This window comes from Clarias gariepinus, chromosome 8, assembly GCF_024256425.1.
Source record: "Clarias gariepinus isolate MV-2021 ecotype Netherlands chromosome 8, CGAR_prim_01v2, whole genome shotgun sequence".
In the NCBI taxonomy this organism is placed as follows: Eukaryota; Metazoa; Chordata; class Actinopteri; order Siluriformes; family Clariidae; genus Clarias; species Clarias gariepinus.
The window spans coordinates 22,836,906-22,853,170 of NC_071107.1; the positions used below are offsets into that span (position 1 = coordinate 22,836,906).

Sequence of the window (16,265 nt, forward strand, 5' to 3'; positions counted from 1 at the left end):
AATATATCTAATATTACTCTCACAGCTGTGCCATGTGCTATCCTTAGTACTTAAGGGTATAATTGGCAGTGCTTTCACTGAGAGAAAAGGATGGCAGCCTTTCTCCTTCCACCTAGAAACGTTTAGTCAATTGAATAAGAACTTAAGCATGCTCATATCCTACTGTATCATACTGCATTGTATTTATGAAAATCGGGTAAAAGCTATATATTTTTCTTGCTCTTCCCAAGTAAACACGTGACAAATTCTTCTTATTTTATATACTATTTCATTGGTAGAATTTAATATTTTTTTTAAAAAATATTGAATTTTGCATATTATTGTAAATTGAATCTTGCAAAAAATACGGTATCAATGTCTAATAAAAAAAATAAATAAATAAAAAACCTTTGTAACCAACAGTCTTTCCCAAATAAAAAAGCCATCTTATTTTGAAGATAGGCCTGGCAGTGAAAGTTGTTTTGAAGAAGAATGACATGGTAAAAACTCTCAGTAGTAGGACAGAAATGCCAAGCATAACACAATACGAAACAGGTACAAAAGCTAAGCAATATTTGAAATCTATGTCTGTGTACGTAAAGATACTGTGTGTGCATGTCGGTGTGAAGTGTATATTTACATTTAATGGGATGATCAGTGGGAGGGAACCATGTTCTTGATGACAGGCTCTCGGTTGAGGTATGTAGCCCAGTAAACCAAGTTGAAGCTGCCAAACAGCACAGGGAAGATGATTCGGGACATACGGTCGATCTTGCTTACACTGTTAAACGTCTTCTTGCTCTCTTTAGCCACTGGCTGAGCTTTAGTGGACTCTGCTGTAGCACTCTTGGAAATGGTCGGCAAAGCTGAATCCTTACTGATGTGTGGAGCATAGTTCGCTACAGCAACTGCATAAGCGTTGTTCTTCTTCATAACAGAGCCCTCTTTTTTCTGTAAAATTGTTGTTTATTAATACTTAACTCAACAAATCAATTTATGAGAGCAAATAATGAAATTTGTGGGAAAACATTCCTGTATAATGGAGGATCATCTTAAGGAAATAAACACTAATAAATAAACAATTATGGTTACAAACAATTATAGTTATATTCAAGCAGTACCAGTTTTAAAAAAACAATTTGGCACAAATCAGTGAAGATTTTTTGTTAATTATTGTAATACTTTTTTATTATTAGAATTCTAAGAAATTATTGTACTTTTTGTAATTCTAACTGATTATACAGTATATTTATATATAAAGCCACTATTAATCAAATTTTCAAGATCTTAAAATAAATCAAAACCACACGACACTGCACATTCTACTTCAAACTACTCAGTCATGCACACCAAGAGTAGGCTTCTTACATCAGATGAATGTGTGCAGTCATTAGAGAGTTCTTAGAAATCAGTTCAAATAGCTTTTGAATGCATTTTCTTTTAACCATAAAGTCACAGTTAAGCCTATTTCAGACATGCACACCTTACCATGAATCTGACAATTAATTATTCAATTTAAAGGGTCTTTATGTCTGATTGCACTCATTCCATAAAAATCATACTGGAAATTTTAATAGGTTGGTCCTATTGACATTCATGGACAAGTTTAACATGAAAAAAGTTTAAATTCTATGCATTAACAATTATAGATAGGCATGCATACAGTAATATTACCAATATTGCCCTAGCAAAGGGCGCTGTAAAAGCTGAGAGAGATGTATTGTCAGACTGGGGGGGAATTTTCTCCAAAATTAGATATTTTTTTATTACCTTAGGGAAGGTAATATAATTTGGGTTAGTTTCAAGTAGTGTAACGTTGAAATTAGGCCTCATCTCTGAGTGGGCTGAAAGAGCAAGTCTTTGTACCCAGTGTTAAAGACTTTGACACTTTGAGGCAAGTAATTTTAGAACACTCCTGACAGAAGCCCTTTTAGGGGAGCACATGGTTTTATATACTGTTGGTTGTGGTTATGTCTTAATAAAGCTGTTAAGAACATTTATGTAAAAGTGACCTATGTCTGAATGACATGAAGACATCATGTTACTAGACTGATAAAGCCAGAAATATTACATATGTTTGAAAAGGGCTTTACCTTGTCATTGAGAATGCTCTTTCCATCCCAAGCCCAGCCCCGTTTGGTAAAATAGTTGACGGTCGCAAACTCAATGAGGGCAGAGAAGACAAAGGCATAGCACACAGCAATGAACCAGTCCATCGCAGTTGCATATGCCACTTTGGGCAATGAGTTGCGAGCGCTGATACTCAGAGTGGTCATAGTAAGCACTGTAGTCACACCTGGACAGACATTTGGCCAGACATAGACTCATTTGTGCACTTTACTTACACAATAATGCTGTTCAACATTTAAAAGTTTATATCACCAAATATAAATATTCAAACATTTATCACCAGGAAAACAAAAATCACGCACCAAAAACTGTTCGAGCAGGTACTGATTCACGATTAAGCCAGAAGGAGACCTGGGACAGGATGACCGTCATGATGCAGGGCAAGTAAGTTTGGATCACAAAGTAACCAATCTTCCTCTTCAGATGGAAATGAACAGTCATCACTGTATATTCCCCTTGTGTAAGAAAGAAACAATGACAGAGAGAGAGAGAGAGAGAGAGAGAGAGAGATTATACCAGTACATTTTCAGATACACTTTCAGCAACGCAATTATGGAGCAGTTAGAGATATGGTACAATATTATTTACAGCAGTGGCAACTAATGTAAAGTAAAATAACTTACCAGTACTCGATTTAATGGTTTCTTTGCCAACAGTTTGGCCCCTCAAGTCATACTGGTTCAATCTTGAGCCATCTGGAGCCACCTCCACAGAAAGAGTGGCATTTCGCGTCCAAACATAGGTCACCTCTGTGAGAGTATACGCATCTACACACAAAGAAAAAAAAAGTTAAGTTGAAAAGGTACATAACAACTGGAGAATAAGAATACACAATTTGATTATTTACAAAGAATAATTATCACTGTATATTCCCCTAATCAATATAATTTTTAATTATTAATTATTTTCACACAGATTGCAATTGTAATTTAAACTGTGATATGTTGCAAATAAGCCATTTTCTATTCAAATGTATTTACAGTATCTAGGCCTACAGCAGATAATTGAACAAATGATCTCATTAAATGTTTGCCAATATTGTTTTATCAACTAAATTTATAAAAAAAAAAAAAAAAAAAACCTTAAATTATTGACAAACTGAATGAATTTCTGACTACAGTATTTGCATATTATCTATAAAAAATTTTACAATTAAATAATTGGACTTTCATGAATAAATAATTGCAGAGGTCCATGTTGCAATTTCACTGTGCAGGCAGACAGGAGAAACATTAAAAAAAAAAAAAAAAAAAAAAAAACAGTATCGGTGTTCAAATTCTTCAAATTATGTATAAACTCCCTGGATGGTAGTCAGTCTTATCAAAGACACACAGTTCATAAAAACATTTTGACAGCACAATGAGATAACACAATTTGCGTAGTTTTAAGAAAGAAAACTTTTTTTAAAAGAAGCAAAATGAATCACAAGGCAAAGCCAAAATTGTTTGTATGTGAATTTTGTATAATTTTAAAAACTATAACTTCATCTCCCATAGTTTTTTCAGAATGAATGCATCAGACTGCAGTTGTGTTTGGGTTTCAGGCATCATCACTCTCCTCCTATACCAGTTTCAGCTTTACTTCAAAGTTGTAAGCTGTAAGCTCGCTCTCATAGTACAGATATGTGCCATTTAACCTCTGTTCGTGCATCAACCAACTGCATGTCCATCAGTCATCTGCTAAGATTATAGATTTGTAGTCCACGTGACAGAGAATAGTAATTTGACAAAAAAAAGTAAAAAAATGGCATTTATCACATTTGGCAGTGAAACTGTCTATACAGGATAGCAAAATTCATTTGAAAAGAGGGGGAGTTAAATGCACTGTAATCCTCAGCATCTCCCATAATAGTAGTGTAGTTGGGGGAAAAAAATAATTTGAGCTTACAGCTGCCAAATTTCAGTGGACATGAATGAGAGTCCATGGGGAAGTCTTCCAGATGCATCGGACATTCTGCTTGCACAGTCAGCCTGGACCACACACATGAAATAAAAAAGTTAATATCAGAATGAAAGAATGGTTAATGTGTGGAAAATGTAGGCTGGATACCTCATGGTATAAAGTAGTGTCCCATTCTCCATAATCCGCAGTAATTTGTTTGGCATGGTCATGTTGTGAGCCACAGACTTCTTGCCATTATGAAAGAAAGTGTCAGGGGTCCAGATCTTACTGGCCATCAGATTATTAAGCCTCAAAATGTTCATTGGCCCATGGAACTTTAGTCGCTCATCTGTCCAGCGCTGACGGAAGAACACATCCACTGTATACTCCTGAAAAAAGAAAACACAGTCAATAGCTTTAAAATTTGCATTAGAGTGCCTTCTAACAAATAAAACTGTACTGAATATTATGGTCATTATAGCAGAGGATTTGTTTTTGTGCTGTCAATCGATTAAAACTTTTAATTAAGGTAATGGCATCCATATTAAATGATTAATCCTGATAAATCACAATTTAGAAATATTCAGTTTTACTTGTGTTATAAACATGCAATGTTGGAATAAAAACATGCATGATAAACCTGTGAGAGGAAACAGATTATACTGTTTTATAATATCATTTATAATAACATTAACCTTCAACAAATATTAAATTAAAATCTCTTAAAGATGACTGGCACTGCATGCAGTGACTTGGTAGTATAGGGTGTGGCACCCAACCAACAGCGGGACTCGAACCTGGATCCTTATATCCAAAAACCAACAAGCTAGAGCCTTCGCCACCTGAGCCACCACTCCCACAGCTTATATTTACTGCATTCTTATAAAAATAGTTCCTCTTGAAGGTAGCTCAAGCACATAACTTCCATCTAGTAGCTTTTAATAATGAAACTAGCACACCTGGGGATGTTTTTTCAGTCATCTTATTATGCACACCGACAGACCATTATTACACACAGCCAGTGAACCGCACTGCAATTATAGGATGCCATTAGGGTCCAACTTGATCATATAATTAATTTGTATGAAAAAAATTGTAATGTGTTAAAATGTCTAGATAAATCACATGCGTTAACCCATTAATATTGACTCCTCTAATTTATTTACAAATTTATTCCCACATATAAGTAATAGTTTGACAATGCGAACCGACCAGAGATCAGTAACCAAATAAAACACCTTCCATTAATTAAAACACACACATTTTATTTATTGATACACTTAGTGAAATCAATCTTTTAGACAAGCACCTAACATTTACATGCTCTTGTTTCAATACATAACTGGATTTAATTGGATTACAGTTACACTGCTTATAAAACAGTAACATGGACTGAGCTACTAAACTGTATAAAATTGGGAAATTTGTGCAAGTTGAAAACTACAATTGCAGGTTTAAAAAACATCCTGCTTCAAAATTCACAGTAGGCAGTTTTATACTTCCAAACAAGGGATGCAAAAGACAGATAAAGGATGAGACAAAGCAGCGTGCCTCATGTGGCATCAGCCATATTGGCTACGTACTGTAAATATGAAGGCAGCAAGATCACTGGCTGCACATTGTCGACCAGAATCAAGATTTCATTCAGGGAACATAAAAGGTACTGGTGTCTATAAAATTAAATATTAAGAATAGTAAAATATTTAAATGGTATGTTCTCCCTTTTGAAAGGCACCCCAATAAAATAATCCATTCAATTTTGTCAATCAACAAAACAAGAAAAGAAGCCAATCTCTAATGGAAATACATTTCAGTGTGTGTGTGTGTGTGTGTGTGTGTGTGAGTGAGTAAATGTGCTCTTCAGGCAGTGACTTGAATAGAGCTATTTTACCTAAAATATTTACATAAAATATAAAACTAGTTAAATATACAGATGTAAGTACCATTAAGAAAACACATAAAATGTCAATCAGGCCAAGAAGTTTTTTCCAGTAGTTTACATACAATTTTTTTTACAATGCTGTGAAAAAGTATTTTCAAAATTTCCTGATTTTTTTCCCGCATATTTGTCATACTTAAGAGATTCAGGTCATTTAAATAATTTCAATATTAAGCAAAGATATACCGATATGCAAATACATTTTTTAATGATCATTTCATTGGGGGAAAACTCTGTCTAAACCTGTCTGCCCCTATGTGAAAAAGTAATCAAACCCTAAACCTAGTTGAGCTACCCTTGGCAGCAACAACCGCAGTCAAGCGTTCGCAATAGCTGGCAATTAGTCTTCAAAAAATAAAACAGTACTTGGTCACACTGTTATGTCTGTGAAAGGTTATGTGCACTCAACTTAGGTCCAAAGGCAGTCTACAGGGGGAAGAGAAGCCCATTTTAGGCCAGGTCTCCAACATGATACTTTCTAATTTCCTCAGATTAAAGTCAGACACTTTAATCTGCTTTTAAAGCAAAACACCACTCCATCAGACTGCCATAATATAGTTTGATTTATAAGATGACAAAATGTTACAGCACTGATTCCACATATTCACAGAGCTTCACTCCCTCATCTTCAGATCATGCTTTAAATTGTACCAAGACCAAAGTACATATGACTTTTAAAGCAGGTGATGAGACATAGGGCAGGACAGGGAAAATAAACATTTTGCCTATCATCGGGATTTGGAAGTACAACCATGCAATCACTTTAACAACACTAGAATGACTGGTGCCACATGTAGCAAGGTATCCAGGCCATCGTGGCTGCACAATCACACTAAGTGCCAGATGCACTCAATTCCTTCTATGTTTTAAGCACTAAAGTGAGGAAATCCACCCATCCATCTGGTACTCTGCTCATCCCTAGTGCACACGTTAAAGATTCTATACCGATTTAAGGGATTCAAGAAATTCAAGAGATTTTATTTCAGTTTAGATTTTTATTTCATTTTCGTCAACTTTCGCAGTTTGCAGGATCAAAAAATTTACTGTACATGGGCAAACACTCAGACACTGAACAGAACAGCTGGCTGGTGTCCTGATAGATATCTTTTTCTCCCTGAGCCAATTAGTCATCCCGCAGTGCTTTAAGGCTACCACCATCATATTGGTGTGAAATAAAGTGTCGTCTGGCTAACTGGCTAACTGTCCTAAAGTACCCACACCAGTCATTACAAAGTGCTTTGAGTGGCTTGTCATGAGTTAAATCAATTTCAGACTCTTTGCAGTTTGCGTACCACCCCAAAAGATCCACAACAAATTCAACTTTACATACTCTTAATTTGGCCGCTAATAGCCCTTAAATACATACATCATAATCTCCAAATCAGTATGCAATGCAATCATTCCCAAGCAGCTAACTGTCAACCTCATCAGAGATGTTACTATTCCAAAAGAAGGCATGCAGCTGGTCAGGATAAAACTGAAAACAGGCCTGAGAGACCCCAATCAGTTTGGGTCAGTAACAGGACCTTGTACACCAACACCGTCAACACTGGTGCGCCCTAGGCTGTATGCTCAGGCCACTGGCCTTTCATCTGTGACAGTAATTCTTAATATTAAAAGAAAGGGGTTAGTTTACAGTTTTGTACAGGAACAAACCATCTTTGAATGTTAACAAAATAACATTGTGCCAGGGAGCAAAGATCCACCAATCTTCCAACTATCCACACCATATTCTAAAAGTTACCACAGAAAGCATCTTTCATACTGTACCAAAGGTATATGCAGTCAGCCCTGCATGTTATACATGTATCTTGTGCTTTGCATCTGAAAGAAATACTATTTCCTCATGCTGTGTACTGCACAATATAAATGGCCCTGATAACAGATCTAACTTGATTATTTTCCCCACAGCTTCACAGAAATAGCTTGCTGCTAGTCACAAGTATACGATAAGACCTCTGCTGCAGGGCCATTCCTGATGCCTGTTACTTGATCCTACTTGGTCCTGACAGATTCATGCTCAGCTCCACTCATTGATCCCCCCCCCAAGTTTACGTGTATATCATTCCTTTCTCAAACCTAAATTAGAGGGTAGTGTAGTTGCGGTGCAGTTTTAGAATATATTACAAACCTTGTTTGTTAAAACAGTTAGAAGCGAAACGTGCCATCTAAATTTCATTGACAAAGATATTAGTGAGTGTATATAGCTTACTGGCCATACCGGATACATGTCTGGCGCATAGCCACAGTGAAGGAACACTTTGTTGGTGTCGGGCTAAAATAACCAAAGAACACTTTGGTAGCAGAAACATGTCTATTTAACTAGCATTCCATTACTATGAGATGCAAGCCCATTTTGTGCTTCTGTTCAGTCTCTGTCCATAATGTGAAACACCCATGAATCTGGTGTTAACTTTGTACGCACAAAACATTATGCACAAAATCTGTAATGGATATCTGGTAATGCTTTTTGACAATGACTATTGTTAAAAGTGCTATACAAATAAAATTAAATTAAATTGAAAAGTCTCTAAATGAACAAGACTCTAAGATGCTTAAGACTTCTAAGATTCTCATAAAACTGTATATCTGAATTGAATACTATTTTAAAGACATGACATTGTTTAGTTTAGTTATTGATTTTCTAATTTATTCATATTTATTGTTAATTTAATATGTACTATACATACAGAAAGGTTAATATCAAAACTCCAAACAGACAGTTACACATGTGAGAAGGAGTTTGGATGGCACATGTGTGTAGTGATTACATGATCAAAGTGATTATCCTGATTATAACAATCAGCCTGAAAATATTCACCCTACTTTAGACCATTATTGCATGTTTATTTAAATCTTCGCATTTGTCATTTGCATATAATCATAGTACTAACATTTTTTAGTCCTTTGATTTAATGCTACATCTTACTGCAACTGGCAGAAAATGAACACATTCTTTGTAGTGAATATTTTCTATGCCCTCTTTTTAAACTTAAAGGAAAATGCTTGTTTTTAAATTTTTTATTATAAATATTTAAAAGCAAAGAGTCTGTGAAACAGAGTGAAATGGGTTTCTCAAAAAGCTTTTAGGCATGCAGCACAAATCAATGCTATGAATAGACAACAGAGACATGAGTGAGAGATAGAGAGAGAAGAGGGAATAAAAATAATATTGAAAATAATACTAAAAGACATACACAATATTGAGACACAAACATGTGATTACTGACAAGAAAGAAGAAGATAAAAAATATTTGACAACATTTTCACATTTCCATCTAGTTCTGGCCTAAACTGGTGACTTAAATGTCAAGTTGTATTTCTGTCACTTTGAATCCGAAGCAATTTAACAATTGTTTTAGACCAGAAAATTCAGACGAGCTCTTTGTATTCTGGATTGATGAGTAGTCATAAGTACTCATGAGCTATGTTGTGATTAAAATCAAGCCCTAGTTTTCTCACTAGCTTAGCTCTAGCTTTTAAAATAAAAATGATAATAATTGTAAATTCCTGAACTATTTTTCAGGCACACATGATTATTTGTACATGATTGATGTAACACATTGAAACTGCAAGGCCAATTCTTGTTGTTTTTGCTTTATACTGAACTATACTGGTTTGAACTCTCGTTCTGTTCAGTGGGTCATAAGCTTGATGCAGTAATTGCAAGAAAGGAAGCTGTAACCTTGGACTTAAGTGTTATTTATTTATATTTACTTAAAGACTATCTATTCTTATACTTCTGCTGACCTACACATTGTGTGGTCTGCCACCAAAAGATTCCACGTTGTTTCCAGCAATTTTGTTGGGTAATTAGTGGGATTTTCTTTTTAAGAGTATGATAGATAGCAAGATGACAGCCTAAGAAGTACTGCAGGAGAGGTACAGATCTGGTTTTATAACACAAAATTTTATTTCCCTCCTATTACTAGCATCTAATTTTTTAAATAATTTTTAGTATAACTGTCATAAAGGAATTTTATGGCAATATAACTACAGTACTATAAAAAAAATTGGTAAATTACTTATATGATTAAATAACAGATTTGTGTCATCGCCACGTACTACCATCCGACATCCGCCGAACATTCACGAGCATGTCACATTTTTCAGTTTAATGGCACTGATTGCCTGGTGATTGTATTTATAAAATGTCCTCACCCCCACTGCGTCCACATATTTTCAAATTACTTGCCCTGGCTTACTGATATAGTTAATGAAGAGAGAAAACTAGATAGACTATTATTCTTCCTGTTTTTTTCCCCCTAACATGGCTGTTTTCATTTCCTTTAATAACACTAAGAATACTCTGTTAAATGCCCCATTACCTGAATCTGGGCTGTATTATTATGCATCCCCCATCACTGCAACAATATTGTAAAATCACAGTAACTCTCACAGAATATTATTTAGTAATTTAACAAGGAGATCCGAACCCACAAATGCTTTACAGCTGATATATACCACTGAATAATAGAATAATGCAGTGAATGCAGGATTAATAGAGATCTCAGAGCTCACATGCCCTCCTTCTAAACAATTTGTGTCGAAGTATAAAGAGGTCAGAATATACCAATGTGGATAAACCAGAAAGCATTGAATAATACGGCCAATTCCTCCTTTTCATGGTAACCTCTATTCTGCTTTTTTCAAAACATTTAAAAGCGGAGAGAGCCTGTGAAAAAGAGTAAAATGGTGTTCTGGGAACGCTTTTAGGCTTACAGAGGAAATCATTGACATGAACAGGCAAAAGAAAGTGAGATTGTGAGAAAAACAGGGAGACAAGATATGTCTATATAAACACACAATGTAAAAAATACACAATATCAAGAAACAGCACACTATCACTGATGAAAAAACATTCTGTATCAGAATATTTTACCATGTCTGCATCCGATACTGGGCCAAAACTGGTCACATAAATGTCAGTCTTTACCTCTGTCACTCGATCTGAAAAAAATAAACAATTAACTCATCATCAGTAACAACTGGAAGCTGGGGAACTAAGAAGTAGAGCAATGTTGTATCATTATTAATCTGGAGCAGACAGCAATGACTTAAGTCATAAAACTAAAAGAAAAAAAGAACATGAAATGTCTTAGCGTCTTAGTTCTGGTCACTAGAATCCACAGCTTTTAGTGTACCTTCGTATTGATTCTAAAAGAATGGAACACAATTTTCCCAAAAGACATTCTTTCAATTCTTGTTTTGATCTTTTGACTGCAAAGGCAAAAACATAGGTTTTTCAGCACTTTCATCCTTATCTAACCATTCAGGGAGCCCTTGTGATCTGTCAATGGCTAGCCTGTCGTCCTGGAAGAGACTACTCTAATTTAGATAGAAATGTTTCATGGCAGGAAAAAAGGTGATCGGTCACAATGATGTTGTATTGATTTGCGCTACCTTGCCAGCAAATACCCCTCCAGAGAGATCTTTTTTCTTCACTTATCTGTACCTCTGCATTGATTGTGTGTGTGCCTATGCATGCAAATGTTTGCATTCTTAATGAAAAATCTCACACAATTATTTTTAAATGCTACAATAATTGTAACCAATGTCGATGAGCATGTCTTGATATGTAGTCAGCAATGTTTAAGACTATTATCTATTTGTAGGAAGAACTTCAAAACCAAGTCACGATTAATAATGACAATCGTCACTCATATATAATTCTGCTCTTTGTTTAATTTCTGAGAAAACCCTGACAACACATTAAAGCTTTGTATAGTCATTAAAATATAATCCTTACATTAATGCCACACACATACTGTAGATCAGTTGATTTGACTGAATTTTAGTGAATGATACTTTAGATCATATATACTACATAATAAATTGCTTTAAAAGAAAAAATTTAAATGGCAATGGATAAACATTGTTTTTATTTTGTTTTGTTACTTTGTTTTTTACAAAATTTCCTCAATTAGTGTGTTCATAATGGTAATGTTGAGCGCTGTCTAACAAATTAGTCCAAATCTGTTATTATCCTCCATAGATGTTCAACTGGGTTGAAATGTGAGGATTGAACATCATATAATTTACACTTTCATTTACATTTTCATACTTGTCAAACTATTCATTAAGCCCTCATGTCCTGCCAGTGGGGGCATTGTCACTCCGGTGGAGATCACTCCACCGGATAGAAGTGTTTCATCATAGGACAGACATGAATAACTTTGCATTAATTTGCTGTGACCTTTCTCTCCTAAGACAGCAAGTTGACCCAAACCATGACAACAAAATGACCCCAAAGAATAATAAACACCCTATGGTAAGGGTCACTCTTTTATTCTTGCATTGTTTTACTGTTGTGGAGGGGCATAGACTCCAATAACTGCTGAGAATTCAGTGAAGGATGACTCTTGTGCTTTGTGCTCCACTGAACTCTCAAATATGCATTTGTCTTCATAATGAGAAGCTTATACAGAATACTGCAATCTATAATACCCCTCTCTCTTTGAATAACTGTTTTTGTCATTCTGATTAACAACAGCAAAGTTGCTCTTCTGCTCACAAATAACACTGTCACTGAAAGGGTCCTTTCAACCACACCCTATTTACTGATGTCTTTCATATGGTTTTAATGCAGGTGTCACTTTAGACACTGTTGCTCATTAAACAAGTTGGGGACTGAAACCCTAAATCGTGTTTACTCCTGTCATCTTAAGCCAAAATTTAAGTTAACTACACCTACTTAGCACTGTAGTACATGTAATCGAACATGGGGTGTTATTTGTTAATGGGGGTTAATTGTGCCATGCAGTAAATATTTCTAGAAGCATATATTGGTTTTCAAACTATTTATCAGGTTGTTCCTTTACATTATCACATTAGGTTTTTATTATGTTTATTAAAAAAGTTGTATTTAGATTCAGTTTGAAACTAACATATACTTAAGCATTTATGAAGTTACACACTCAATTATATGCATTCTTAAATATTTGTTCTTATTATAGGATAAATGTAGAATACAGAATAACAGGCAATACAGAATGACCAAGGATCTCAAAAGGCAAATGCCTTCCTCAATATAACACATCCCTTTGCTTAAACCATTTGTTACAGATGTCTACAGACAACAAGTCCACAGATACGAGATGAGCCACCAGTCTAGTAAGAAGGCACTTTAAGTGCAATGTCACTCACCTCCCAGACCCGGTCTCAGCCTGTTATCATAGCCATCCAACAGTCGGTCCAGGATCCATGTGAAAAGTGTGATGTTGTTTTTGAAAGCCTCTGACCCAGACACATCTGATTTCGACCTTCATATATTGGCAATAAAAAACACAGTATTAAACATTTATAGACTTGCGACAGCACTGTCTCTAAGCCTTTGCACATTCTTATAAAACCTGCTTATAAAAAGAATAAAGGATCAAAAATCTGTCAACTGACACGAGAAACCTGTCCTCTGTCTCACAGAGGCCAAAAGCCCCAAGACCAAAAAAAAAAAAAAAGGATGCACTCACCTTGTTTGCCAGACTCCATTTAACATCAGGTAGATCAAGAATCCATAGGAGCGAAAATATCGGCCATTCATTTCTGAACAAGCTCTCTAATTATTAGAGACAAAGAGATTTTTTTAGGAAATAGCTTTGCAAAGGTAACGCATACACAAACGCACAGGAGAAGCGCAGCATCGTTTTTGGAGTATAGTTTTAATGGATTGCTTGTGATGATGCATATCTTAGTATTCAATGTGGTCTTATAAAGCATTTAACTTGTTCTGTCTTCCATCATAAGCTATAAAATCTCCTATCAGGCGCGTTTTGTTCCCTTCAGTTTCTAGGTCTGTTTATTAGACAGTAAAACCCAGAAGAAAGGTGGTTAGAGCAAGGCCAAAAACTGAATGAAGTACTGGTGAACTCCTGCAGGGTTAAATTAACACCAGTCTACATTATAAGTCAACTCTCTCTCTCTCTCTATATATATATATATATATATATATATATATATATATATATATATATATATATATATATATACTGAACAAAGAGTTTTACCTGCCGAGGACTGAGGAGTGTCTCTCCTCGCTTCTGCACTGGAGAATCTAATAAAAGATGTGCGTACAGAGACAGCTGTTTCCCAGTCCTCCCTCTAGGTCAGAATAGCTGTCTTCAATCAAAACCCAGCTCGTGCGTGCGCCGGTTTCCCCACAGAACCCACCTGTAAGCATCCGCCGCGCACGAGAGAGAGCGAAGCGTGCAGAGCGCTCGCGCACGCAAGCCACGAGGAAATCGCCGGGTTCTAAAGTGTGCGCGTGCGCTTGCTTGCTTTCTCTCTCTCTCTCTCTCTCTCTCTCTGTCTTTCTGTCTGTCTCTCTCTCGCGCACACAGACGCGCGCGCGAGGAGTCACAGGTTTCTCCTACTATTTCATATTGGCCCTTTCATTGACATAATTATTACTTCAGCAGCGACCCCTAACCTTAACCCCAGGGGTGAATCGAACGAGGCAGAAGCGTTGCTATCCGACATGCACACACTGTTCGCCGTCTCACCCCTCTGCATGCAAGTGCACGTTCAAAACACGCTCCATTTCAAACCGTCAGATATTATTTTTACGTTAGACTTAGTCTAATAATTCGACAGAATAGCAACATGTAATTGTCGTTTTATATTATCTGTTTGTAAAACAAATATGGATACATTGATGATATATAAAACATGAGAAGTAAGGAATTCATTAAGTCGTTGCCTCAGCAAAAAAAAAAATCTAATAAACAGCATAAAAAATTATCCATTATGACGTTTCATATTTATCTTTATTACAGGCTCTAGGCCCAATAACAGGACATACAACATATACAGGGGAAAAAAAAAAAGTTACATAAACATATTAAAAAAATACACCCTTTTTCACAAGAGTCTTAAAAGGCACTCATACCAATGCTTCCATAGATGTGATTGATATCGGACCGAGCTACATCTAGGACTTGTGAGCCTTACTATAATACAGTTTTGTAACTCATCAAGTTACAAATAATGTTTAAACTTAAACATTAGGTTCCTCAGAAGGGCCTGTAAACAACTTAGCCTCCCGTCACAAAAAAGCTTACTTGCACTGCTACTCCTAGGCTTCTTCAACAATATCCTCAGACAATCATTATATGCTACCTGCAGTTTGCGCATAGTCTCCTTTTTATAGTTGACCCATAATAGGGCTGCATACATAGGGGTGCAATAAACACGAAACAAATGAACCTTCACATCATCAGAGCAGTAATGAAATTTCCTGACCAACATGTTGGCTTGGATATACAACATTCATCTCTGCCTATACATGTCAGTATCATCTTCCATCTTGTCAGTAATAATATGCCCAAGATATTTTGTACATATATATTTAGCCACTATTATATACTGTATGTAGCCTTATTTTACATCCATCCACCAGGGACCGTAAAGGCCAGTGGTTACAAATGTATTTATTACCGCTGTACAGCAGTGGTAGGACCGCTGTTCAACATTCACATGAGTATTCAAACACTATGTGCAATTTGTGAACGCCTATTAGCCCAATCTGCATTTCTTTGGACTATGGGAAGAAAACCAGAGTACCCAGAGAAAACCCATTAAGCATGGGGAGAACATGCAAACTCCATGATTCTGGCCGGAAATCAAACCCAGAACCTGTAGGTACAAGGCAACGATGCTACAGAGTGCTTCAGTACTGTCTATAATCTATACTGGGGAAGGGGTCTGTGTCTTTGTCTGCTGTCTACATTTTGCACCACTTTTGAACCTTGCAGCAGTGACCGAGAGAACACAACTAGAGACTATGTCAAAAATGCTGAAAAGAGTGCGATGTTTGCAAGGTGGGGAAGGGTAGGTGGCAAATAGCTATGGGGCAGCACAGCACAGCCAGACTTGTGTGAGGTCATCACCACCACTCCTAACCTTTAAGGAGACGGCAACTGCAACCTCTTCTTTTTTGTCTTTCGGCTGTTCCCTTTCAGGGGTCGCCACAGCGAATCATCTGCCTCCATCTTACCCTATCCTCTGCATCCTCTTCTCTCACACCAACTAACTTCATGTCCTCTCTCACTGCATCCATAAATCTCCTCTTTGGTCTTCCTCTAGACCTCCTGCCTGGCAGTTCCAACCTCAGCATCCTTCTACCGATATATTCACAATCTCTCCTCTGAACATGCCCAAACCACCTCAATCTGGCCTCTCTGACTTTATCTCCAAAACATCTAACGTGGGTTGTCCCTCTGATAAACTCATTCTTAATCCTATCCATCCTTGTCACTCCCAAGGAGAACTTCAACATCTTCAGCTCTGCTACCTCCAACTCTGCCTCCTGTCTTTTCTTCAGCGCCACTGTCTCTAAGCC

At 36.4% G+C, this 16,265-nt stretch overlaps 1 protein-coding gene across 1 annotated transcript; it reads right to left on the reverse strand.

Annotated features, from left to right (window-relative positions):
• Window positions 1–409: 409 nt before the first annotated feature.
• gabra2a (gamma-aminobutyric acid type A receptor subunit alpha2a) lies at window positions 410–14,067 on the reverse strand. Its single transcript, XM_053503077.1, has 10 exons — window positions 13,933–14,067; window positions 13,399–13,484; window positions 13,076–13,191; window positions 10,812–10,879; window positions 4,159–4,379; window positions 3,997–4,079; window positions 2,733–2,876; window positions 2,412–2,564; window positions 2,073–2,275; window positions 410–930 (listed from the first exon to the last, which is right to left on the reverse strand). Exons 2-10 carry the CDS (start codon window positions 13,467–13,469, stop codon window positions 634–636), a joined length of 1,356 nt encoding a protein of 451 aa, XP_053359052.1. The 5' UTR covers window positions 13,470–13,484; window positions 13,933–14,067; the 3' UTR covers window positions 410–633.
• Between the last annotated feature and the right edge of the window lie 2,198 nt (window positions 14,068–16,265).

Bases quoted from the DNA above. Each gene is read 5' to 3' on its own strand.
- gabra2a (XM_053503077.1), bottom strand. From the start codon at position 13,469: ATGAATGGCCGATATTTTCGCTCCTATGGATTCTTGATCTACCTGATG. The intron at 13,192-13,398 runs GTGAGTGCATCC...CAATATATGAAG, and splicing joins AATGGAGTCTGGCAAACAAG to GTCGAAATCAGATGTGTCTG. The intron at 931-2,072 runs GTAAAGCCCTTT...ACAATTTTACAG, and splicing joins AGAGCATTCTCAATGACAAG to AAAAAAGAGGGCTCTGTTAT.